Source organism: Marmota flaviventris, chromosome 1, assembly GCF_047511675.1.
Source record: "Marmota flaviventris isolate mMarFla1 chromosome 1, mMarFla1.hap1, whole genome shotgun sequence".
Classification (NCBI taxonomy): Eukaryota; Metazoa; Chordata; class Mammalia; order Rodentia; family Sciuridae; genus Marmota; species Marmota flaviventris.
The window spans coordinates 207,181,388-207,206,099 of record NC_092498.1 but is presented as its reverse complement, the minus strand read 5'-3'; the positions used below and the strand labels follow the sequence as shown (position 1 = coordinate 207,206,099).

The following is a 24,712-nucleotide window of genomic DNA, read 5'->3' as shown; positions in this document are numbered from 1 at the left end:
ATAAATGACCTAACACTACGTGTCAAACCTCTAGAAAAAGAAGAACAAATGAACATCAAAAGCAGAAGACAGGAAATTAAAATCAGAGCTGAAATTAATGAAACTGAAACAAAAGAAATAATTGAAAAAAATGACCAAAAAGTTGGTTCTTTGAAAAAAATAAATAAAATAGATAAACCCTTGGCCATGCTATTGAAAACTTAAGTTACTAAATCAAGGTGAAGAAGAAAATATCACAATAAACATGTCTGAAAGAGAGAAGATAATTAGAAACTTTTTTGAAAATTTATACTCTAATAAAACAGAAAATATCAAAGACATCGACAAGTTTCTAGAGACAAATGACCTACCCAAACTGAACGAGAAGGTCATACATGATATAAACAGATCAATTTCAAGTAATGAAATAGAAAATGCCATCAAAAGCCTACCAACCAAGCAAGGCCTAGAACCAGATGGATTCTCAGCCGAGTTCTACAAAACTTTCAAAGAAGAATTAACACCAGTACTTCTCAAAGTATTCTATGAAATAGAAAAGGAGGGAACCCTTCCAAACTCATTTTATGAGGCTGATATCACCCTGATACAAAAACCAGACAAAGACACATCAAGGAAAGAAAACTTCAGACCAATATCCATGATGAACATAGATGCAAAAATTCTCAATAAAATTCTGGCAAATCACATACAAAAACATATTAAAAAGAGATTGCACCATGATCAAGTGGGATTCATCCCAGGGATGCAGAGTTGGTTCATCCTATGGATATCAATAAATATAATTCATCATATCAATAGAATTAAAAACAAGAATCATATGATCATCTCAATAGATGCAAAAATTTTAAAAAAGCATTTGACAAAATTCAGCACATGTTCATATTCAAAACACTGAAAAACTAGGGATAACAGGAACATTTCTCAACATTGTAAAAACTATCTATGCTAAGACCCAGACCAACATTTTCCTAAATGGAGAAAAATTGAAAGCATTCCCTCTAAAAACTGGATTCCCTCTTTTACCATTTCTATTTAACATAGTTATTGAAACTTTACCCAGAACAATTACACAAACAAAAGAAATTAAAGGGATATAGATAGGAAAGATGAACTCAAACTATCACTATTTGACAACAACATGATTCTATACCTAAAAGATCCAAATAATTCCACCAGAAAACTTATACAACTAATAAATAAGTTCAGAAAAGTAGCAGGATATAAAATCAACACCCATAAATCAAAGGCATCCCTGTACATTAGTGACAAATCCTCTGAAAGAGAAATTAGGAAAACTGCTCCATTTACCATAGCCTCAATAAAGCAAAAAAAGAAAAGAAAAAGAAAGAAAGAAAAACTTGGAAATCAACAAAAGAGGTGAAAGACCTCTACAATGAAAACTACAGAACATTAAATAAAGAAATTAAAGAAGACCTTAGAAGATGGAAAAATCTCCCTTTTTCTTGGATAGGCAGAATTAATATTGTCAAAATGACCATACTTCCAAAAGCATTATACAGATTTAATGCAATTCCAATCAAAATCCCAATGACATTCTATATAGAAATAGAAAAAGCAGGGGCTGGGGATGTGGCTCAAGCAATAGCACACTTGCCTGGCATGCATGGGGCACTGGGTTCGATCCTCAGCACCACATAAAAATTTTTAAAAATAAAATAAAGATATTGTGTCCACCTAAAACTAAAAAAAAAAGAAATAGATAGAAGTTTAGTTTCATTTTGCTACAGATGGATTTCTAGTTTTCCCAGCACCATTTTTTTTGAAGAGGTTATCTTCTATCCAATATGTTTTTGGTGCCAATACCATATCTCTAATATGAGATAACTGTATTTATGTGGGTTTGTCTCTGTGTCCTCTATTCTGTACCATTGGTCTATTTTGGTGCCAATACCATGCCGTTTTTGTTATTATTGTTTTGTGGTATATCGTAAGGTCTGATATAGTGATGCCTCCTGCTTCACTCTTCTTGGTAAGGACTGCTTTGGCTATTCTGGGACTCTTATTTTTCCAGATGAATTTCATGACTGCTTTTTCTCTCACCATGCACAAAACTCAACTAAAAGTGAGTTCAAGGACCTAGGAATTAAATCAGAGACCCTGAGCCTATCAGAAGAAAAAAAAAAGGTAAGCCCAAATCTTCATCATGTTGGATTAGGCCCCGATTTCCTTAATGAGACTCCTATCGCACAAAAAACAAAATCATGAATCAATAAATGGGATGGATTCAAACTAAAAACCTTCTCAGCAAAAGAAACAATCAGTGAGGTGAATAGAGAGTCTACAGAATGGGAGCAAATTTTTACCACATGCACATCAAATAGAACACTAATCTCTAGGATATATAAAGAACTCAAAAATCTTAACACCAAATTCTTCATCATCATCATCATCATCATCATCATCATCATCAATAAATGGGCCATGGAAGTGAACAGACACTTCTCAGAAGATGATATATAATCAATCAATAAATATATGAAAAAATGTTTAACATCTAGCAATTAGAAAAGTGCAAGTCTAAACTACTCTAAGATTTTATCTCACTCTTGTCAGAATGGCAGCTATTATGAATACAGGGAACAATAAATGTTGGCGAGGATATGAGGAAAAAGGCACCCTCATACATTGCTGATGGGATTGCAAATTGGTGCAACCAGTATGGAAAACAGTATGGAGATTCCCTAGAAAACTTTGAACGGACCCAGCTATCCCACTCCTCAGTTCATACCCAAAGGACTTATAAACAGCAAACTACAGTGACACAGCCACATCAGTGTTGACAGCAACAAGATTCACAATAGCTAAATTTTCAACCAACCTAGATGCCGTTCAGTAGATGAATGGATAAAGAAAATGGTATATTACACAATGGAATGTTACTCAGCATTCAAATCAAATCAAATCATGGCATTTGCAGGTAAATGGATGGGGTTGAAGAACATTATGCTAAGTGAAGTGAGTGAATTCCAAAAAAACAAGTGCTGAATGTTTTCTCTGATATCTGGATGCTGATCCATAATGGAGATGGCGGGAGTTGCCGCCCCCCAACCTGAGCGGCAGCTTAACTTAAGATCGCTTGTGTGAATGTGTAGGGACACCAAATAAAACACAGACACACTTTACTTTTATACAAGCTTCAGGACAGCTTCCCCCCTCTTGGCCTAAGGCTCCCCAAAAGAGAGACCAAGAGAAAGTCATGAGAGGCTGGCGAGAGAGAGCCAGCATGTTCGGAAGTGAGTTTTTATTGAGGAGACTTTAGTTCTTAGAAAGTTCTATCCAAAAAAAGGCCAGAAGGGGCAGGGTTACGAAGGACATGTTTTCCCTACACCTGAAAACCCGCCTCTCTATCCAAACCAGGATAAAGCCCAAGTCACCACAAATGTAGTGAATGGTCAGAGCCTCTTGCTTCAGGACTGGAAGGCGTGGGTCATTCAGAGTGGCTCCCTGCAGGGAGGGGCATGAGAAAAATGGAGGAGCTTTAGATAGGGCGAGGGGAAAGGAGGGGGCAGGAGGTAGGAAAGATGGTGGAATGAGATGGACATCATTACCCTAAGTACATGTATGAAGACATGAATGGCGTGAATCTGCTTTGTGTACAACCAGACATGAAAAATTGTGCTGTATATGTGAGAGGCACACTGCTGTCATGTATAACTAGAATAAATAAATAAATTTTAAAAATAAAATACATAAAATAAAGTTATTAAAAATTTTTTAAAAGGAGAGGTGAGGATTAATTAAATTTGTTAGAGCTAAGAAACAATTTTCCAGTGTCAAAACAGGATGTGTTCTCCTAAAATGCCAGGAATCATACATCTTAAGTAAGCAGCAAATTAAGTAGTTAGGACCTTATTTTCCTTAATCAAGGCCATCTTCCCTCATTCAAATTCATGGTGCACTCTCCATGATCTCAGGGGTCTGGGTCCTCTGGTGCATAGCAAGTATCATTAACTTTTGAACCACAGTTTCCTGATGTTGTAATGTCTCCATCCTGCTTTACAGGCTATGCAAAACAAGAACAGAGACAAAACTAACTTCATAGTTATAGCTTGTAATCCAACTACATGTGGAGAAAAATATTTAAAAGGATTAAGTGAAGAAATTCCTTCAGCTAAATTGCCCCAATCTTCTTCATTATTAAAAAAAGAAGAAGAAGAAAAAGAAAAGAAAAAAAAATAGGTGTTTTTGCATTAGCCATGGCCAGAACTTGAGACTGTAATTTTAACACATCCAAAGAGGCATTATGGAAAAGGATCAAGTCCCATTAGGTGATTACATACATCTTGCCATTGAGTTTCAGTATCATTATATGGAGCTCTAGTAACACAAAACTGAATGATTGTTGAGAGCCATCTGTGGGCTGTGTGGGGACTACATCACACATCACAGCCTAATGAATAGGAGAATCTGGTGACTGGGAATTTCCAGTGGACATTTCCTCTGGCTGACTGCCCAGACACATTGTGAGCCTTATTCAAGCTCTGCCAAATGTCCCTCACAGCCCCTCTGAGATGGGTTTGTCCTGCCAAGATGCCAATCAATCTGCTGCCTTCAAGACATCATGAAGAGGGCTGGGGTTGTGGCTCAGCAGTAGAGCACTTGCCTAGCACATGTGACATGCTACCTCATGAAAAATAAATACACCACATAAAAATAAATAAATAAAGGTATTGTGTTCAGCTACAACTAAGAACATATTTTTTTTAAAAAAGACATCATGAAGTAATTCTTCACCCCTGAAATGTTTTCTCTCTTTGATGTACCCCCTTCAATAAAGGTCAGGAGCAATTTTCTTTCTTTCTTTCTTTCTTTTTTTTTTTTTTTTAGTTGTCAATGGACCTTTATTTATTTTATGTGGTGCTGAGAATCAAACCCAGTGACTCACACATGCTAGGCAAGCGCTCTACCACTCAGCCTCAGCCCCAGCCCCAGCCCCAGCCCCAGCCCCAAGGAGCTATTTTCTAATTGTTTATCTTCAGCTCCTGGGTGGACTGGACCTATCAGGTCTCCATCTTTTGAAATTTTCTTTCTGACTTAATCTTTTGTTCTTCACTAATTATTCTAGACTTTAATTTCTTAGGTGGCTTATATCCTCCTGAGCAGGAAGAAGAACCTGCTTAAGGAGATGCTGGCCACCTCCCCATAGGTAATGTTATAAAGACATTGGGAGTCTCTGAGCCTATTGTAAATCTTGTACTTGTTCTCCTAGCCATATAACAGAATCTTTTAGTTGTGAATTTCACTCAAAATTTCCTGAGCAATATGTCCTTTACTTTGCCAGGTTTCCTTTACTTTGATTTTGTAAAGTCAGTACCAAATTGATGAGCTGTTGGGTATCTGCAATAAGTGTGCTGACAGTTTTTTTTGAAATTGTTGAAGGTAGATGCAGAAGCAATTATCCCAGCCAAGATAACCATGCCAGCTATTGGCCACCAGATAAAATGTTCAGCACTTTGTAAAAGTGCCAGGTGGCTCCTGGCCTTTTGGGAATCATAACAGCTTATCATGGACTCTGCCATATAGTCCAATTGACACATTATTGTAACATACAGTTCTCACATTTAACATAATTTATGTTTCGTGAGGCATTGTATTGTTCTTGAATAGGTCCAGATAATAAAACATAGGGATATAATACATATTCTGTGTATGAAAGGAAATATTGAAATGGGTAACATTGTTAAACTGATTATATTGAAAATCACCATTCCAGATCCAAAAAGTCTCCTGAGTCAGACCCTCCCTCCATATTCCAGATGGTCCTGGAGCCATTCTTACCCCATCTCTTGCCACTCCTGATTGGTTTACACAGAAACAGCAGGACATCAGATGCCAGGGAGTCCAGGTGATTTTGCAAAGTCAGTACCAAATTGGTGACCTGTTGGATATCTGTAATAAAGTGTGCTATTTTTATAGTGAATAGAAGTCCCGAATCTCATTGTTCCTGTGCCAATACCAATGTAGGTTTTTAGCTCTATGAGTAAGGGGATAACTTGCAGGGGGGCCGGGGGGTCTCTCCTACATCTGGTGTGTGCTTCTGTTACTCAGGGCTGGATAATCATACTAGCAAACATCAAGCCCACCTGTGTAGGTTAGGAATATCTGTAGGCCTTAAACTAACTAAAACCTTCTGACTCTGCCAGTTTCTCTTGATAGTTAGTTTCTTCTGATAGGTTTCAGGCATTCCTGCCTAAGAATCTCTCTTTTGTAGCCTCCTGTCTTGCTTATTTTGGGGGGCTAACACAAGGTGTATGCCTTAAGTTACATTTTTTATTATTATTATTATTATTATTATTATTATTATTATTATTATTTTAAATACCCAGGAATGGCTGTTTTGGTTTTAACTGTTTTCACTGGGGGTTTAAGATGAAGCAAGTCAATTGTTAACAGTCAGTTAAGTCAATTGTTATCTATTGTTAACAGTCAGCTGAGTTTCCATGGGAATAACTCCTGGGGGAACTTGAGAGCAGCTTCTTATTTCTGCTAGTGCCATTTGCACTAGGGTGGGTCCAGATCTTGCTTTACCATGTGGCTTCCCTTGGAAGCATCAGGGATGTCTCCCTTCTCCAATGACTGTCCTCTTCATAGCAAGTGCACTGATTGGCTTTCTGTTCTCCAGTGGTCTCATTAATCTCCCTGATCAGGAGGTCATGTGGCCCAGAGTTGCAAAGCTCTAGAGAAATTCCCTGTTCCCTGGATTCAAACTGACTCAGATGGCAAGAGTCAAATATTGGTTTTCTTGGTCCTTTTAATTTAACTTTAATTTTTAAGTCTTGAGCTTAAACACCTAGCAAATCAGCTCACCATTCTTAAATTAAGAGTACTGGGCTTTAACTTTAATATCTATAACTTTAGAATCATAAACCCTTTTTATTAACTGGGGTCTGCACTATCCTATCTGTCCTGTAGGTGATGGCTTATTATCTTAAATTAATCCAGGTTGTGTTCTTGAAGTAACATCTCTGCAAAACATTAACAGGCAACTGTTAGACAGTTTATAAGGAAAATACAGAATAAAATTAACTACAGTTAAAAACATTTAGTTCATATAATAGCTACCTTGAATTTTGACTGAGTAATATATTATACCCCCTGTTTGAGATCCTAGTAATCTTCTTTTTATATACCTTTATTTTATTTTTTTTTATGTGGTGCCAGGGATTGACCCAGTACCTCATGCATGCTAGGCAAGCGCTCTACCACTGAACCACAATCCCACCTCCCCCCCAAGATCCTAGTAATCTTAATAAAAATCAATCTCTGAACACAACTTTAAATGAACTGAAGTGGGCTGGGGATGTGGCTCAAGTGGTAGCGCGCTCGCCTGGCATGCGTGTGGCCAGGGTTCAATCCTCAGCACCACATACAAACAAAGATGTTGTGTCCGCCGAAAACTATAAGAATAAATATTAAAATTCTCTCTCTCTCTCTCTCTCTTTCTCTCTCCCTCTCTCTTTTAAAAAAAAATGAACTGAAGTTTGGCCTACTTTGGAGTCATTCTGTCATGTAGCAAGATGTGAGACAGAGCCTTATCTCAGGTAAGACAGGGTTCTTTATAAATCTTAAATGTCCTAGTTCTGAAGCTGATCTTTGCTTCTTAAATATCATTTTAACAAAGTTTACACACTTGTTGCTTGAGGTCACATGAATACTAGCTAACACAATATGATATTAAAGCATGAATTAAAGAAAGGCTGAGCACTTTTAACCTTTTGTGGAAAAGTAGCAAAATGCTTGTGTTTTATAATATTAACCTTTACATAGATTAGGCTCTCATTAACTTAAAAATACATTTAAATTGTATCCCAGTGTAAAAAGTTACACAAAACTTTATATATCTTATTGATAAGAGGTCCAGTTGTAGTATATTAAATGATATAAATAAATCTCAATATGTTATTTTTATAAGCCTAAAATTACCATACAACTTTAGTTTGGAGAAAACCAGCTTGATATAATGTTCTTTTAAATCTTCTGCCTTAAAGACTTGAATAGGGGCTGGGATGTGGCTCAAGCGGTAGCGCGTTCGCCTGGCATGCGTGCGGCCCAGGTTCGATCCTCAGCACCACATACAAACAAAGATGTTGTGTCCGCCGATAACTAAAAAATAAATATTAGAATTTTCTCTTTCTCTCTCTCTCCCTCTCTCACTCTCTCTTAAAAAAAAAAAAAAAAAAAAAAGACTTGAATACCTGGAAGATATGAACACATTTAATATACAAAGAAGAGTAATAGCACTGCAATTACATTGATGTTTTTATATTAAGCAAATTTAGCTTTTAAAGAAAAAACATAATAAAATGCTCTAAAATAACAGTTGTTGTTTAATCCTTAAGTCTTTCAAGATTATTTGCTTAAAAAAAAGACTTAAAACACAATGTTATGGGTAAATTAATGTTTTAAGAAATCTTTGTCCTAGGGCTGGGGTTGTGGCTTGGTGGTAGAGCGCTCGCCTCGCACATGTGGGGCCCTGGGTTCGATCCTTAGTACCACATAAATAAATAGAATAAAGCTACTGTGTCCAACTACAACTAAAAAACAAAATATTAAAAAAAGAGAGAAAGAAAGAAATCTTTTTCCTTTTAATACATATATTAAAGTTTGGTTTATATCAGTATATTAACATCTGACTTTAGGAAAAACATTAAATAGCTTTGATTGTTTCACATATATATATAACCAACTTATACAGACCTTCTGAATAACTTGCTGAGAGCCACGGCTGAGTCTGTATGGCCCCTGGCATTTTGCCAACAGTATTGATTGCCAGGCGAGGCATTACTATCCACCTCTGCCGCAACTTTTGAGTTCTCGCACTATTTTGGAGTTCTCGTGGGGATTTCCGGGGATTCCCCGAGAGTTCCCATTGGTTGGGGAAGTGCAGGAGGAGGGATTTTCCGGGAGAGATATTTCCGGCTGGGGGTTCCTGGACAAGCCTCGTGGTGTTCGGGAGGATTCCCCGGGAGCTGTGTGAAGTGTTTTCCTGCAGTTTAAAAATAAAGTTTGTTCCTGCTTCAGTGGCTCGTGATTTGTGCCCAGCCAGACTGCGGCAATAACTTACTTAAACCCTCTTATTAAAGAATTTCTTATCCAAAAGTACTTTCTTTTCCTTCTATTAAATATGGTTTCCATACCTAGAACCTTTTAATTTCTCCTTCCTATCTGTAAATCTCCTTTTCTGTTCACATTTTGAAACAATCCTTGTAAATTTCTGAATTTAGGCAAATTATTTCATTTTAATAAAAAGAAATATTTTATGTTACTTATAGTACTCTTAATTGGAACAGTTGGAAACTTTTGAGCCTTTGTATATAGAAATCTTCTATAAACCTTTGTATCTAGAATCACATCTGTTTATCATTTCATGAAAACACAATGTTTAAGTATATAGAATTATACCTGTTGGGACTTTAAATCTTTAGTAAAACCTTTTTTAGTGATGACAAAGCAACTTTAAACCCTATTTTTCTTCATTTACCAATTTATAAAAACATTAATAATATTACCCAATGGAATTTAAGAAGTTAAGAGTACTTGATAGTATATTTAACAGCATTTTAACCTTGTAAATTAATCAGATGTCTAACAAACAAAATTACTCAGAAATATGAGTAATCCCATGTCAAATCTACTTTATTTTACCAAAATATCAGATAAGTATATTGAACAGTATTAGCCATTTCTTCCTTGTTGAAGAAAAGTCCTATAACCAAGGGAAATTAGACATTTTATAGGCATCAACATTTAATTAGTTCTTTGCCCACCTAGAGAGACTTGTGAGTTAAGTTTAATTTTAAAGACATCTTTCTTTCATCTGTTTACCCATTTTAAACTGAACCGTTTTAAATCATGTGAATTAAAGATATTTGAATCCATTTTTAAAAAATTTTATGAGTGTTCCTTATTTAACTGCCAATTTTCATGTTATGTACATGATATATGGACATACACACATATAGGCATACAACACATAACACAAGTATGCATACATAACACAATAGTAAAGGCCTTGTAGCTTTTCGCCTTGTAGCTTTTCTGTTGCAATGTTTAAAAACTCCATAGTTAGGGGCTGGGGGTTTAGCTCAGTTGGAAGAGTGCTTGTCTCCCAAGGCCCTGGGTTCAATCCCCAGCACCTAAATAAATAAAATAAAATAAAATAAAATCTCCATAGTTGAATAAAAAATAGGACTGATAGGAAAAACATTAACCTAGGTCTGTAGGGTCAAAATCATGATCTAAAACAAAAAAAAAAAAAAAAAAAAAAAAAAACACAGAATCTAAGAAAAAAAGCAAGAGTCCTAGCAAAAATGACTTTTACTTTTTTTTTCTCCCCCTTGGGCCTCATATTAGTCTCCTACTGAGCTTGCCGGCTTCTTCCATTTGCATTTCAATGTAAGCCCTGGCTGAGGTCTGGGGAAAACATCTCATGCCTAAGGTGTTTTAACTATTTTTTCTAGTTGGTAATTGGACAGGTTTGGATGTCTAAAATCATGGTACTGAAAGACCCACCGATTCCCTGTCCAAGAAAGACGCACGAGGCACTGGCTGCAAAAGCAAGAGGCGATTTATTGATACACAGGCGCCTGCGGGTGCCCAGCGAAACCTCAGCCGGAGCTTCGGTGAACTGGCACACCGGGCTTTGGGGTACAGATCTTTTATAGGGTACAGTGGTCAGTTTCCCTCCTAGCACAGTAACAGGTATCTCATTGGCTCTTTTGAATCCAGCATATAGGTCACTTAAAGGGTAAACTTGTTTTTTTTCACTATAGGTTCCTGGAAAAACCACATAAAAACCATTTGTTATTCATTGTATGGTTTTTCATTGTATGATCCCCTTTGCCCAACCGTGCTGGTTCCTTTCCCAACCATCCTGTCCTTTCTTAATCGGTTACACTTAACTGATTTTCTGAAAAATACATCTGACGTCTGTGCAGGTGCGGAAGCAAGCCCTGGTGATTTATTACTGGGCCTAAAGTTATTGGGCTGGGGTCTTTCAGTACCTTACTTTCTATTACCTTTGAGAACAAAGCTACAATGTTAAGCTCATTCCTGAGATAAGCCATTTGCTGTTGAACAGGTCCTTGGCATTTCCTTGCCATTCCTAGGGTTAGTCTTCCTCTCTCAGTGACAAACAGGTTAAATCTTGCTCCAAAGTCTGTTCATAACTCAGGGGGAGTAAACCTTTTTGGCTGTTCAGGTATTTCTAAGAGTTCTAAGGTAAGAGGAGAAAACAGAAAAGCTGGTGCTTGTATTCTAGGGGAAATTGACTTCTGGCTCCTTACAGAGATGCAGGAGAAGCATACCTGGGGCATTGAAGGAAAAAGTTTGGCTAAGTTTACCTCCATGGGGGCTGGGGATGTGGCTCAAGCGGTAGCGCTCTCGCCTGGCATGCGTGCGGCCCAGGTTAGATCCTCAGCACCACATACAAACAAAGATGTGGTGTCCACCGATAACTAAAAAAAAAAAAAGATAAATAAATAAATATTTTAAAATAAAAAAAAAAGACTCCTTATTGATTATTTTATCTCTGACAAATCAACTTTTAACTGCAAGATTGTACAATGCTTCAAAAAAACATTCAAATACCAGATTGTTACAGTAAAACATCGTCTTTTTAGACACATTTACATCTATAGGTGGCCCATTCAGCCAAGATTATTCCCAGGAAACAATCTATAATATCAACCCATTTCTTAAAGGGCCAGAAACAGATACAAACAAAGACACAATGACAGACAGGAAGAGAGGAGCTCCAAACTATGGCCAACAGGCAGAAACCTTTAAAACAGACAGACCAGATAGGGGGAAAATCTCAAGTTCCCAACTAACACTTAACCATGACTCATACACAGGTGGCACCACGAATGTCCCCATGAATTGACCAGATGTTCCCACAAAGGGGAACCAGAAGTGTAAAATGAAGGGTCTTGGTGTGGCAACTTTACTGCATTAAGTTTTCTTTTCTTTTTTTAGGAAGATAGAGATGGAGCAATCCTTACAGTGTGGGGTGTGGGGGGGAGTTCGCTGAAGCAAAAGGGGCTTTGGCAGCTGCTGGAAGTGGCACAGCTCCTCTGGTTCTGGTTCTGTCTGACCCCAAGCACACTCGCCTGTCTCCTAACTTTCCAGTAGTCAGCTCTCAAAAAGTTCATCTTACATCCTAGGTATCAAAGTGCAGTTGCTTGGAGTGCTAGGTTTCCCCAAGAAAGAGGAGCGAGGAGCGGGAGGTGGGGGGGTGGGGGTGGCTGCTCTGGAGTCCCACCTGGGGTGTCAAAATTTGTAACTGTTTTCTCAAAACCATGTCCTCATTATTAAATTGGCATTAACTGGCTTTGGGGATAGGAACTGAGTTCAAGGCATGGGCAGGAATTCCAAAGAAGTTTAGAAATCTCAGTAATTTAAGAAAAACAGAGATTAACTTTTCATGACTTTGTGACAAGATGGCTCCAAATCTTAAAATGGAATTAGGCTGGGTTCATCTGTTTCTCTGCAGCTATATTGGAGACAATGATTTGGGATGTGTAGCCTACTGGAGTTGATCTGTAATTTGTCCATGGGAAGGAAATATATAAGGAACAGGATTAGAGAAAGAAGATTTAAAGATCTCCTAAGAAAGGGTGATAAAAGTGAGTCAACATGAGAGTGTTTATGGTGAATGTTCAGGTTTTGAAGGATGGAGAGTTTGCACACCATGAGGAGGGGACAGCTGGGCATGGTGACTTCCACCATGAAATCCTTATGCAATCTGCCTCAGCACCCAGGAGTGTCCCATTTTGAAAACTTGGATTCAGCAAGATGTCATTGTGGCCCTCGAGCTTGGGAATATGTTTAATCTTCTGAATCTAAGCTTTTCCTACATGTGGAGCAGGCTGGTTTCTGAGTTCAAATGTTTCCTTTTATTCCCTCTTGATTCTTTTGTAGAACGTTGCTTCCATATAGCTTCATTGCCCCCTGAACTGTACTCCCCTGTGGGTATGTAGGTAGGGTAGATAGACAGCAAAGGCATGAGAAAGCCTTGGCTGTGAAGCCAGCTGTCTCATCCCAAATGTCAGATCTCTGACAATACAGGGCACTGCCTCACTCCCTTCTGTTCCATTATGTCCTGCTAATACTGCCAGTTACCTGTGACAAGTTCTGCTACCTCAAATGTTGAAGTCTGAACATTAGAGAAGCATGCCGAGAGGCAAGCATACAAAGCAGGGTTTATTTAAAAAGGGGTAACATAGACTTCTCCCAGGAGAAAGAAGGGGGCTGTAGCTGGTATCCTGGTATCTCCAGAAGCAAGGTGTTCTGCCCTTTTTCTATGTCCTAGGCTTCTTTTGTCCTCCTGCCTTTATCCCCTTATATTTCTCCTTCCTGCATATGTGACTAGCCCAGGACTAGGCCCAGGAATGCTCAGTGGGATGGACCAAAGGTGGGAAAGTGTGGGCTGAAGGGGGAAGGGCAGGATGACGCAGCCCAGGACACATTGATTAACAATCTTATAGCTCCCTGTAGGGAGGGGCAATTCCTGGGACAGGTTACCTTAGAGCAGGGGGTGGTTCTTGATAAGGGTGAGGAAGGGCTCTGAAGGAATTAACATTTCAATCCCTCAGGGGATAGTCTCCAACTTGCCTCACTCACTCAAAATTGGCCTCCTTGATCTGACCTGACTCAACTTACCTATCTATGCTGACTACCTGTCTGATTCTGGCTTCACTGGCAGTCTGGGTAGATGTCCTTTTCTTTTTTGGTACCAAATTGAACCCTGGGGTGCTTAACCACTGAGCCACTTCCCAGCCCTTTTTCTTTTCTTTTTTTTTTTCTGTTTTTATTTTGAGATTGGTTCTTGCTGAATTGCTGAGGCTGGCTTGAACTTGCAATCCCCCCACCTCAGCCTCCAGAGCTGCAGGGACTCCAGGCGTGTGCCACCATGTTTGACAAGATGTCCTTTCCTGAGGTGGGATGTTATCTCGTGGACATTGCCTCTGGAATTGCCTAAGTACATTCACTGGTTCCCTCAATTAGGGGGCAGCAACAGAAAGAGCCCATTGATTACAGTGAGATGACAACACCAGTTCTGAAAGGCCAGGATCGAATTTTGCTTAAGTAATGAAATCCAGATTTTTCAATTCTGCAATGAATTTCATTTAATTATATATTATAACAATATAGTTAAGAATATTAATATCTCTTATTGGTTATATTTAAAATGGCCTTTTATGGCTGGGGCTGGGGCTCAGTGGTAGAGCGCTGGCCTAGTATGCATGAGGCACTGGGTTCGACCCTCAGCACCACATACAAATAAATTAATAAAATAAAGATATTGTGCCCACCTATAATTAAAAAATAAATATTAAAAAATAATAAATAATAAATGGTCTTTTATAAAACTATATTACATATCATATACTATATTTAGTTTTTATAGGTGTTCCCAGACCTGGGAGGTTGGTCCTAAATGGATACATGCAATAATCCCTCACGTTAGGTCAGGTCCAGGCCCTGGGAAGTTGCTGGGGCTGGGAAGGGCTGTAGATAGAAACCGCCTCTCGTGTGCCATTCAGCCAGGTAGAGGTTCTATCCTGCTGTCACTCAGGGTTCAGGGGCGGGGCCTGGATCACTAGCCAATCAGAGACACGGGAGGGGGGGCCTGCAGGAACTGTCCAATCAGGAGCGCAGTTGGAAGAGGGCGGGAACCTTCCTCTTTTGAACAGCTTTCTTCCTAGGACGCCGTAGTGTGCCTCGCGCGTCCTGTGAGGAGAGATTCTAAGTGGCTCAGCCTCCTCTCTGTGACATCTCCGTTCTACAGGCTGAGGCGACCCCGGGAACCCTAGAAGGCGGGGAATGGTGAGTGTGGAGGGCGCCCTTCCCGCAAGGGGAGCGGGTCGCGGTGAAGGGGACGGGTGAGTCGCTGTGGAGGGACCCGGGCCTCCGGCGGCAGCTGCGGCGACTGCGGTCGGAGTCCGGCCGGGCCCCGGGTCCTGCGCGGCGCTTTGCCGGCCGGAGCGGTCTGTGGGCAGCGCGGCCGCCCAGCCCCGCGTCTCCCCCTCTGCGGTGGCGGCGGGAGGGTCGCGGGGAGACTCCCGCCGCGGGCGAGGCGGGGACTGGGAGGGAGGTGTGCGCGTCCCAGCCCCCCTGCTCCTCGGGGTCCCCTGGTTACTCCGAAGTCTGCAAAACTGGGGAAGCCGGTCCCCAAATCCGCGACTGACCCTCAGCCCCGGGGCTTGTGGGGGCAGGAGGCGGACAGATCTGTAGACCCTTCTGCCAGGGCCCCCTGACTGGAAATCAGCGCCCGCTGGACATTGGTTTAGAAAATGCGGATGGAGGAAGGCACAGCTGCATTTAAGAGAACCGCAAAGCAGGGAAGCCCAGCTGTGAAGTCTGCAGACCTCTCAGTGGTTGGCAGAAAGGACTTTTTGAGGAGAGGAGCAAGCGGGATGCCAAGAAGGCGCTAGTGATGGGGGACAGGAGAGGTTGGGCACCTGGAATTCGTAGGAATTTTCTGGAAGCAGGTTTATTGACTGCGGGGCCCAGAGAGGCCGTTGCCTAAAGCATTCTGTGGGCGTTAGAGTCTGGAGTTCTTGACTTTGTCCCTCTGAGAGGAGGGGTTTGAAGGTTTACAGGACAAGTGCTTTTTGTTCCATTTTCTTTTTTTTTTTTTTTAGAATTTTAATATTTATTTTTTAGTATTTGGCGGACACAACATCTTTGTTTGTATGTGGTGCTGAGGATCGAACCCGGGCCGCACGCATGCCAGGCGAGCGCGCTACCGCTTGAGCCACATCCCCAGCCCTTTTGTTCCATATTTTGAGACTAGAGGTTTTACAAATTTGTTTTTGTTTTTCATTTGCAAACCAACAATTTCCAAAAAGAGGAAACTACCACCACAGTGCTCTATGCTGCTATGCAGAAGTTTTTTGTTTTTGTTTTGTGGTTGTTTTTTTGTTTTTGCTGACATCCTGCGTAAAAAGCTTTCTGAGAAGAATAGGAACTCATATGTTATGTATATGGTGGGGGTTTCTGCTTAATTATGGTAAGGGTTTTCATGGTGGGAGGTCTCTGGCCTGCTTCTGTAGATTATGGGAGGATGGAGGGTGGCAACCTAATTATACATCTGAGAAGAGTTCACCCTGCTGTCAGCCTTCTTTGTTACATGGTTGTTGTTTGTTTGTTTTGATACTGTCATTGAACCCAGGGTCCTTAAGCACTGAGCCATATCCCCAGCAACAAACCTTCTTCTTCTTTTTTTTTGTATTGGGGATTGAACCCAGGGGTGCTCCACCACTGAGTTACATCCCCAGCCTTGTTCATTTTTATTTTGAGACAGGGTCTCACTAAGTTGCTGAGGTTGGCTTTGAACTTGAGATCCTCCTGCCTCAGCCTCATGAGCCACTAAGATATAGCTTGCTTTTATTGATTACCTCTGGCCTTGATCTTTTTTTTTTTTTTTAGTGTTCCTTTATTTTTGTGAAATTGTTTCTCTCTTTGTCCAAATTCTTGTTCTGTATAAATAGTGTTTTAAATTTGAAGTTGATTTTTTTTATACTTGATATATAGAAAAATGACGAGTATTTGCATATTTATGGTAAGGGTTTTCAGGGTGGGAGGTGGCATGTGTGAACAGTCATTTTTTATTTGTTTCTTCTCAGTCTGAATGCCTATTGTTATTATTTCTTATGCTTTCTCTGTACCTATTGATATGACCATAGGATTTTTTTGTTTAGCTGGTTGAGGTGATCAATTACATGAGTTGACTTTTAAATGTTTAGTCATGGGCTGGGGTTGTGGCTCAAGCGGTAGCGCGCCGAAAAAAAAAACAAAACTAAAAAATAAATATTAAATATTTAGTCATTCTTAAATTCTAGGCTAGGCAGGTACTATACCACTGAGTTAAGCTCTCTTCAGTATCTTTTCACCTGTATTTTAGAAGCAGTTTGTCTTCTCTCCCTCTAATCTGTAATGGGATTGAAACTCAGGACACTCTCACTGAGCTACACTCCTTTCCTTTATTAATTTATTTTTGTTATTTCTTATAATGTTTATCTAGTTTTATATTTTGGCACTGTGGACCTCATGCATTATGAAGTAGTAGTTTTGCATCTCTTACCCGGAAGACATTGTAATGCTTGATATGCTTTTTTTTTTTTTTAATATTTTTATTTTTTAGTTTTCGGCAGACACAACATCTTTGTTTGTATGTGGTGCTGAGGATCAAACCCGGGCCGCATGCATGCCAGGCTAGCGCGCTACCACTTGAGCCACATCCCCAGCCCCGATTGATATGCTTAAAGGTTAGAATATGCCCAAAAGACAAGGTGGGCCTGGTTCTCCCTGTTTTTGAGTTTCTATTGTTTCAATTTGTGGAATACATAGAGCCTTATTTATATTGTTTATCTTTTCTCATGTGAGTTTTTCTGGATTGTTTCTTTCCAGAAATTGTTTGACTTCTTCCAAGTTCTTTTTCTGTGGCTTAAGAGTATCTTACTCTTGTTTTGCAGGTTATCCAATGTAATACATTACACTGTTGAGTTGAGGTCTTTCTTCTTTTCTAATATACACATTTATTGTTCTAAAGTTCTCCCTATGCACTGCTTTTTCTGTATCCCATAAGTAATATTAGCATGTTTGTTCAAGTTCACATAATTTGAAATACTTAAATTTCTTTGGTGTTCTTTCTTTCTATTCATATGCTATTGTTTGTTTGTTTGTGATGCTGGGGATTGAACCCAGGTACTTGTACATGTGAGGCAAGCACTTTACCACCTAAACTATATCCACATCCCTTAGCCATTGCTGAATGGCTGAATTAATCTGATTACCAAATACATTGCTTTACATATATTTTGTGTGTGTTTGGAATGAGGGCACTTTAAACATACTTCTCTAATGATTTCTCACAGTACTAGATTTCTTGAATTTATTTCTCATATATAAGAAATGTTTTGACTCCAACCTGATGTCTTGATAGTTAAAACTGTTTTTTTTGTTTTGTTTTGTTTTTGTTTTTTTTTCTCATAAAGTGCACAAGGGTGGAGCACAGGGTGGATCTTGTTTTCTACCAGTCTGTCTGTATTTAAAGGGATTATTGATACAATGGGATTAATATACACCATATTTGTAACTAATTTCTGTTTTACTTTATGTGATCCCTTTTCCTACATCTTTTTGCTTCTCTCTAAAGAACTTTCCAAAAGGCATGACAAGGAGATACATTGGTGAAACAGTCTCTGACTTCATCTTAGATGATTCTTTGTTCTCCTTGCTTCATTATGTCATGGAACACCTATAGTGATGGCTTCATGTGACTTGTTATAATTGCAAATTACTCTATGGGTTTTTGTTTGTTTGGTTGGTTGGTTGCTTGCTTTTTTGTTTGGTGATACTGAAGATTGAATCTTTATCACAGTTAGATCCCACCCTTTTTAATTTTTTGTTTAGAGTTAGGGTCTTGGTGCATTGCCAAGGCTGGCCTTGAACTTGTGATCCTTCTGCCTTAGCCTACTGACTCAGTGGGATTACAGGAGTGTATCACTTGCCCAGTGAATGTCTTTGTTGACTGAATTCAAATTCTGAGGTTTCTCAGAAGTGGCTTTTCTCTCTCTCTCTCTTTTTTTTTTTTTTCAATTAATGAGCCCTGTTTCCCTTTTCTTTATTACTATGATGATGATGATGATGCCGCTGCCAGGGAGTGAACCCAGGGGCGTTAAACCACTAAGCCACATCCCCAGCTCAGTAGCTTAAAGCCTTGCCAAGTTGCTGAAGCTGGCTTTGAATTTGCCATCCTCTTGCCTCAGCCTCCTTAATCGCCGGGATTATAGGCATGCACCAGTGTGTCTGGCTCCTTATTATTCCTTGATTGTTAGACATTAAATATGCCTAGAGGATTTGATGAGCTAAGTTTTTTCCTCTGTTGTTTTTTTCCTTTTTCAATTTTTTTTTTTTTTTTTTTAAATTTTTGGTTTGGGGGATGATGCCAGAAGCCCTAAATCACTCAGCCATATCCCTTCCTATTTTTAAAAACTTATTAATTTTCTTTATTTCTTTATTATTTTTGAGACAGGGTCTTGCTAAGTCCAAGTTGCTGGGATTATATGCATGTGCCAATGGAGCAGGCAAGAACAATTTTTTGTTTTCTTAGGAAAAGCTTTTGTTATTGACATTTTGCAATTTTATAGGTCAGTGTATAGGTGACATCTAGGTGAAGTAAAATCTTTCTAAGAACACATACCACTTTCCCCCTTGTTTTATTGTGCTTTGACATTCTCCATCAAATTTTTATTGATTACCTATTAGTCTACTGAGTTATCCTTAATGAATCTTATTTACTATTTAATTCTAATGACTTACAGGAACCTGGTACAGGCTTCTGGTTGTGGGCCCTTAGTGCAATCCCAAAGTATATACTAAATTCTCTAATGTTTTGCAAAAGAGGTTTCAAATTTGGTCTGATAGTCCAGTTCATTGGAGATTCATCACTCTTAGTGTATTTTGGGCGTTGATGAGATAGGCCACTTCTTCTCTTTTTAAAAATATTTTTTAGCTGTAGATGGATACGATATTTTTATTTATTTATTTATTTATTTTTAGGTGGTGCTGAGACTCAAATACTGTGCCTCATGTGTGCAAGGCAAGCATTCTACCACTAAGCCACAGCCACAGCCTGAGATAGGCAACTTCTGACAAGCATATCAAACTATTCCAGTTAGAGGACCAGCAGGATTTAAACAGGCTGCATTTTGTTGGGATAACCTGCTTGGGAACCCCAAGCCCTTCCTTGCAGTTAAGCTGGTGAGGTTCATCCCGGCAGTAATTGCTAGATACCAACAAAGTTCAAAGTATTTTCTCAAGCATTCCTAAGAATGTGCTGTCTCAGGACAGCTATTGTTACTAAGCACTGTATATAGTTGGACTTTGTTGTGGGAAGTGCTTGAGACCTGTGTAGAAAGAGAATTGGAGAGACCTAGCAGTACTGCAAGTGTTCCTGTTCTCCCTGGGAGGACATAGTATGATGTGAAATTCTCACAAGTGAATGAGGTCTCTAGTGCTGTGTGTCTCATTTTCCTCCTGGGAATACCTGTGGGATATTTCAGGAGCCAGTGACCTTTAAGGATGTGGCTGTGAACTTCACCCTGGAGGAGTGGGCTCTGCTGGATCCTTCCCAGAAGAAGCTCTTCAAAGATGTGATGCAGGAAACCTTCTGGAACCTGATCACTATAGGTAAGGGTGACATATGACATACTCTTCTCACTTAGTCAATCAGAGAACTGTTGTTCAGTTATCAGTGCTGTTCCATGATTTGGAATATTCGAAGCCCACATTTTGATGACTGTATTGGCATGGTGACATTATACAACAGATCTGCCACACTCTTACAGTTTTTATATAATTTTGAAATGAATCATAATGATTTTTCTGGGTCTGTATTTTAGGAAAACAATGGAAAAATCAGGCCATTGATGATCACTACAATTCCAGGGGAAATCTAAGGTAATTTAACTCACAAGAGAAGGCAATGTTCCTCACAAATCTGGGAGTAACTTATTAAAAAAATCATAAAAATAAGGAAAAGATACACCCCAAGGTACAGAATGATTTATCTCCATTTGTTCACTTCAGTGCATACAGGTTGAACATGCATAATTGGAGAGCGCAAAACCCAAATGAAACAGTGCCTTGATGTCTTAAGTGACACTTTCTGGTAGTTTATTATATACAGACTGTTTTCCATACACAGTTTATTAAAAATGTATGAAATTACCTTCAAGTGGGACTCATTTTGAAGATATTTTACTGTGTATACACAAATATCACAAAATCCAATCTGAATTTTTTCCCACGCATTTCACATAAGCAGTACTCAATTGTATTTACAAGTGTAAGCATCTTCAGAGTTAACAAAATCGTAACTTGGCAGGATTATTTAGAAAGCTGATCTGGGCAGTGATGCACACCTCTAATCCCAGCTACTAGGGAGTCTGAGGGAGAAGGATCACAAGTGGGAGGCCAGCCTCAGCACTGTAGTGAGGCTCCAAGCAACTTACTAAGATGCTATCAAAAAAAAAAAAGAAAGAAAGAAAACTTTAAAAGGACTGGAAGGTAGCTCAACAGTAAAGCTTACACAGCATAAAACCAATTCTTCTGCTAAATCATTAATATTACAAATACTTAGTAATGTGCTTTTCATTTTTTGCAGAAGTCAAGTGTTAGAGAGACTCTGTGAACAGAAAGAAGATGGTCAATGTGGAGAAATCCTCAGCCACATAATAGATTCTCTTGTTAACAAGAGAAGTTCTGGAGTAAAACCTAGTGAACACCATGTGTGTGGAGAAGTCACCATTGCTGATTCATCCCTAGCTGTGCCCCTGATAGCTCACACTGGACACAAAGCACATGAGTATCAGGAATATGGAGAGAAGCCATATGAATATAAGGAACATGGGAAAGCCTTGCATGATCCCCAACGTTTCCAGAAGCATGAAAGAACTCACACAGCAGAGAAACCCCATGTGTGTAAGCACTGTGGAAAAGCCTTTAGTTCTTCCAGCTACATTAAAATCCATGAACGAATTCACAGTGGAGAGAGACCTTATGTGTGTAAGCAATGTGGAAAAGGCTTTAGTTCTTCTGGTGACATGAAAAGGCATGAACAAATTCACAGTGGAAAGAAACCCCATGTGTGTAAGCACTGTGGAAAAGCCTTTAGTTCTTCCAGCTACATTAAAATCCATGAGCAAATTCACAGTGCAGAGAAACCTTATGTGTGTAAGCAATGTGGAAAAAGCTTTAGTTCTTCTAGCCAAATGGAAACACATGAACAAATTCACAGTGAAGAGAAACGCTATGTGTGTAAGCAATGTGGAAAAGGCTTTAGTACTTACAGATATATGAAAAGACATGAAGAAATTCACAATGGAGTGAAACCCTACACATGTAAACAATGTGGGAAAGGCTTTAGTACTTCTAGATACATGAAAAGACATGTACTAATTCACAGTGGAGAGAAATCTCATGTATGCAAGAAATGTGGAAAAGGCTTTAGTACTTCTAAGTACTTGAAAATCCATGAACGAAATCACAGTGAAGAGAAACCCTATACATGTAAACAATGTGGGAAAGCTTTCAGGCATTCCAAAGCAATCAGAAGACATGAAAAAACTCACACTGGAGAAAAACCCTATGTATGTAAGCAGTGTGGAAGAGGCTTTAGTTCTTCTACCAATTTTAAAACACATGAACGAATTCATAGTGGAGAGAAACCCTATGTATGCAAGAAATGTGGAAAAGGCTTTAGTTCTTGCAATTCAATTAGAATACATGAACGAATTCACAGTGGAGAGAAACCCTATACATGTAAACAATGTGGGAAAGCTTTCAGTTATTACGGTTCAATCAGAAAACATGAAAAGTCTCAAGAACACTGGAGAAAAACCCTATGTATATAAGCAATGTGGAAAAGGCTTTACTTCTTATAGCCATACCAAAACTCATGAATGAGTGGCTGGAGTTGCGGCTCAGTGGTGGAGCACTTTCCTAGCAAGTGTGAGGCACTGGGGTTTGATTCTTAGCACCACATATAAATAAATGAATAAAATAAAGGTCCACCAACATCTAAAAAATATTTTTTAAAAACACATGAGTAAAATAACAGTGCCAAGAAACCTTATACATGTAAGCAATGTAGGAAAGCTTTTCAATTCCCCAGAACCCTTCAAATACATGAAATAATGCTCAATGGAGAAAAACCCTATGTATGCAAGAAACTTCTAGCTCTATTGGAACTTCCAGCTCTATTAGAATATATAAACGAATTCACAGTGGAGAGAAACCCTGTACATGTAAGCAATGTGGGAAAGCTTTCAGTTTTTACAGTTCAATCATAAAACATGAAAAACCTCAAAAACACCGGAGAAAAACCCTATATATGTAACCAATGTGGGAAAGGGTTTAAGCACATGAAAACATTCACAGTGAAGAGAAACCTTATACATGTAAATAATGTAGGAAAGCTTTTTATTTTCCCAGATCCCTTCAAATACATGAAATAATGCACAATGAGAGAAATGTTGTGTATGTTAGCAATGTGGAAAAGGCTTCAGTTCATCTACCATATGAAGACTTTCAGAGTGAAGAGAAACCCTATATATGTACACAATCTGGTAAAGCTTTTCTTCATTCCTATTTAGTCAAAAGACATGAAATAAATCACACTGGAGAAAAATCCTATGTATGCATGCAATGTGGCAAAGCCTATGGTGATTCCAGTCCCCTCAGACAACATCAAAGATTTCACAGTGCCATGAAACATGCATGTGAGCAGTGCGGGAAAGCCTTCAGTCATTCCTCCATCCTTAAAATACATGGAAGAATGCACACTGAAGAGAAACCCTGTGTGTGTAAAGAGTGCAAAGAAGCCTTCACTCCATTCAGGTACCTTCTCAAAATTCAAGGAACTCACACTTGAGAGAAACCCATGAGTGTAAGCCATGTGAGAAAGTGTTCCTGTTCACAGTTCCCTTTGATACCATGAAAAAGATCATAGCGAGGAGGAACCTTAATGATGTCAGCAATGTGGGATAACCTTAATTTTAAGATTCTTTCAAGTACATAAAACACCACATGGAGAGTAACCCTGTATCAACAGAAGAAATGGGAAGTCTTTATTATCACATGAACTTGTGAGCAAACCTAATAAGCAGCTGCAATAACTTGTATTTTTGCATTGGAAGTTTTGACCCTTGTTGCCATCTTGGTTCAGTGTGCCCATATAAATGAGCACAGTATGCGGTGGACCTGCAATAGAAGGAAGACCTGTGCAACAATCTCTCTTTGGTTCGTATGTAAGAAATCACAGTGAATGAAAAACCCTGTGAATGTCTGTATCCCAGTGACTTGGGAGGCTGAGGTAGGAGGTTTGCAATTTCAAATTCAACCTCATCAATTTAGAGAGGTCCTAAGCAACTTAGAAGAAACCAGAGACTGGCAATAAATTACCTTTTTTCTGAAATATTTATATGCTACTTTTTCTCACATTCCTATGTATCTGATCTTTTTAAGCTAAAGGCATTTATTTGCTTAAAGATGAATTGGATATATTTTACGGAAATCAGGGTGAGAAGAAATCTATAACTATTAACTTTCAAAATAAATTTTTTGTGTTCTCAGTTTAAAGATAAATTAAGAATAAATGGGATTGATTCAAGCAAAAAAAAAAAAAAAGCTTCCTCTTAGCAAAAGAAACAGTCAATGATGAGAAGTGGGAGGCTACAGAGTACAAGAATATCTTTATCACATGCACATCAGATAGAGCACTAATCTCCTGGATCTATAAAGAACTCAAAAAATTTAACAACAAAAAATACAACTCAATCAATAAATGGGCTAAGGAACTGAATAGACACTTCTCAGACTATATACAAGTGATCAACAAATATATGAAAAAATGTTAAGCATTTCTAGTAATTAGTGAAGTGCAAATTAAAACTAAGATTTCATCTTACTTCAGTCAGAATGGCAGTTGTTAAGAATACAAGCAATGGGGTTGGGGTTATGGCTCAGCAGTAGAGTACTTGCCTAGCATGTGTGAAGCCCTGGGTTTGATCCTCAGCAGCACATAAAAATAAATAAAATAAAGGTATCAAATAAATAAAATAAAGGTATCCAACTACAACTAAAAAATACATATTTTTTTAAAAAAAATGAATACAAGCAA

The 24,712-nt window shown here is 38.9% G+C and overlaps 1 protein-coding gene across 2 annotated transcripts; it reads left to right on the top strand.

Moving 5' to 3' along the window:
* The first annotated feature begins 5,493 nt into the window (after positions 1-5,493).
* LOC117794580 (zinc finger protein 709-like) lies at positions 5,494-24,655 on the top strand. 2 transcript variants are annotated; one of them, XM_071601552.1, is made up of 5 exons: positions 5,494-5,866; positions 7,502-7,562; positions 20,094-20,220; positions 20,433-20,490; positions 21,197-24,655. In XM_071601552.1, exons 3-5 carry the CDS (start codon positions 20,187-20,189, stop codon positions 22,443-22,445), a joined length of 1,341 nt encoding a protein of 446 aa, XP_071457653.1. In that variant the 5' UTR covers positions 5,494-5,866; positions 7,502-7,562; positions 20,094-20,186; the 3' UTR covers positions 22,446-24,655. The 2 variants fall into 2 exon arrangements, with proteins under 2 accessions (XP_071457653.1, XP_071457651.1); XM_071601550.1 differs by lacking the exons at positions 5,494-5,866; positions 7,502-7,562 and adding an exon at positions 14,753-14,850.
* Positions 24,656-24,712: the final 57 nt, after the last annotated feature.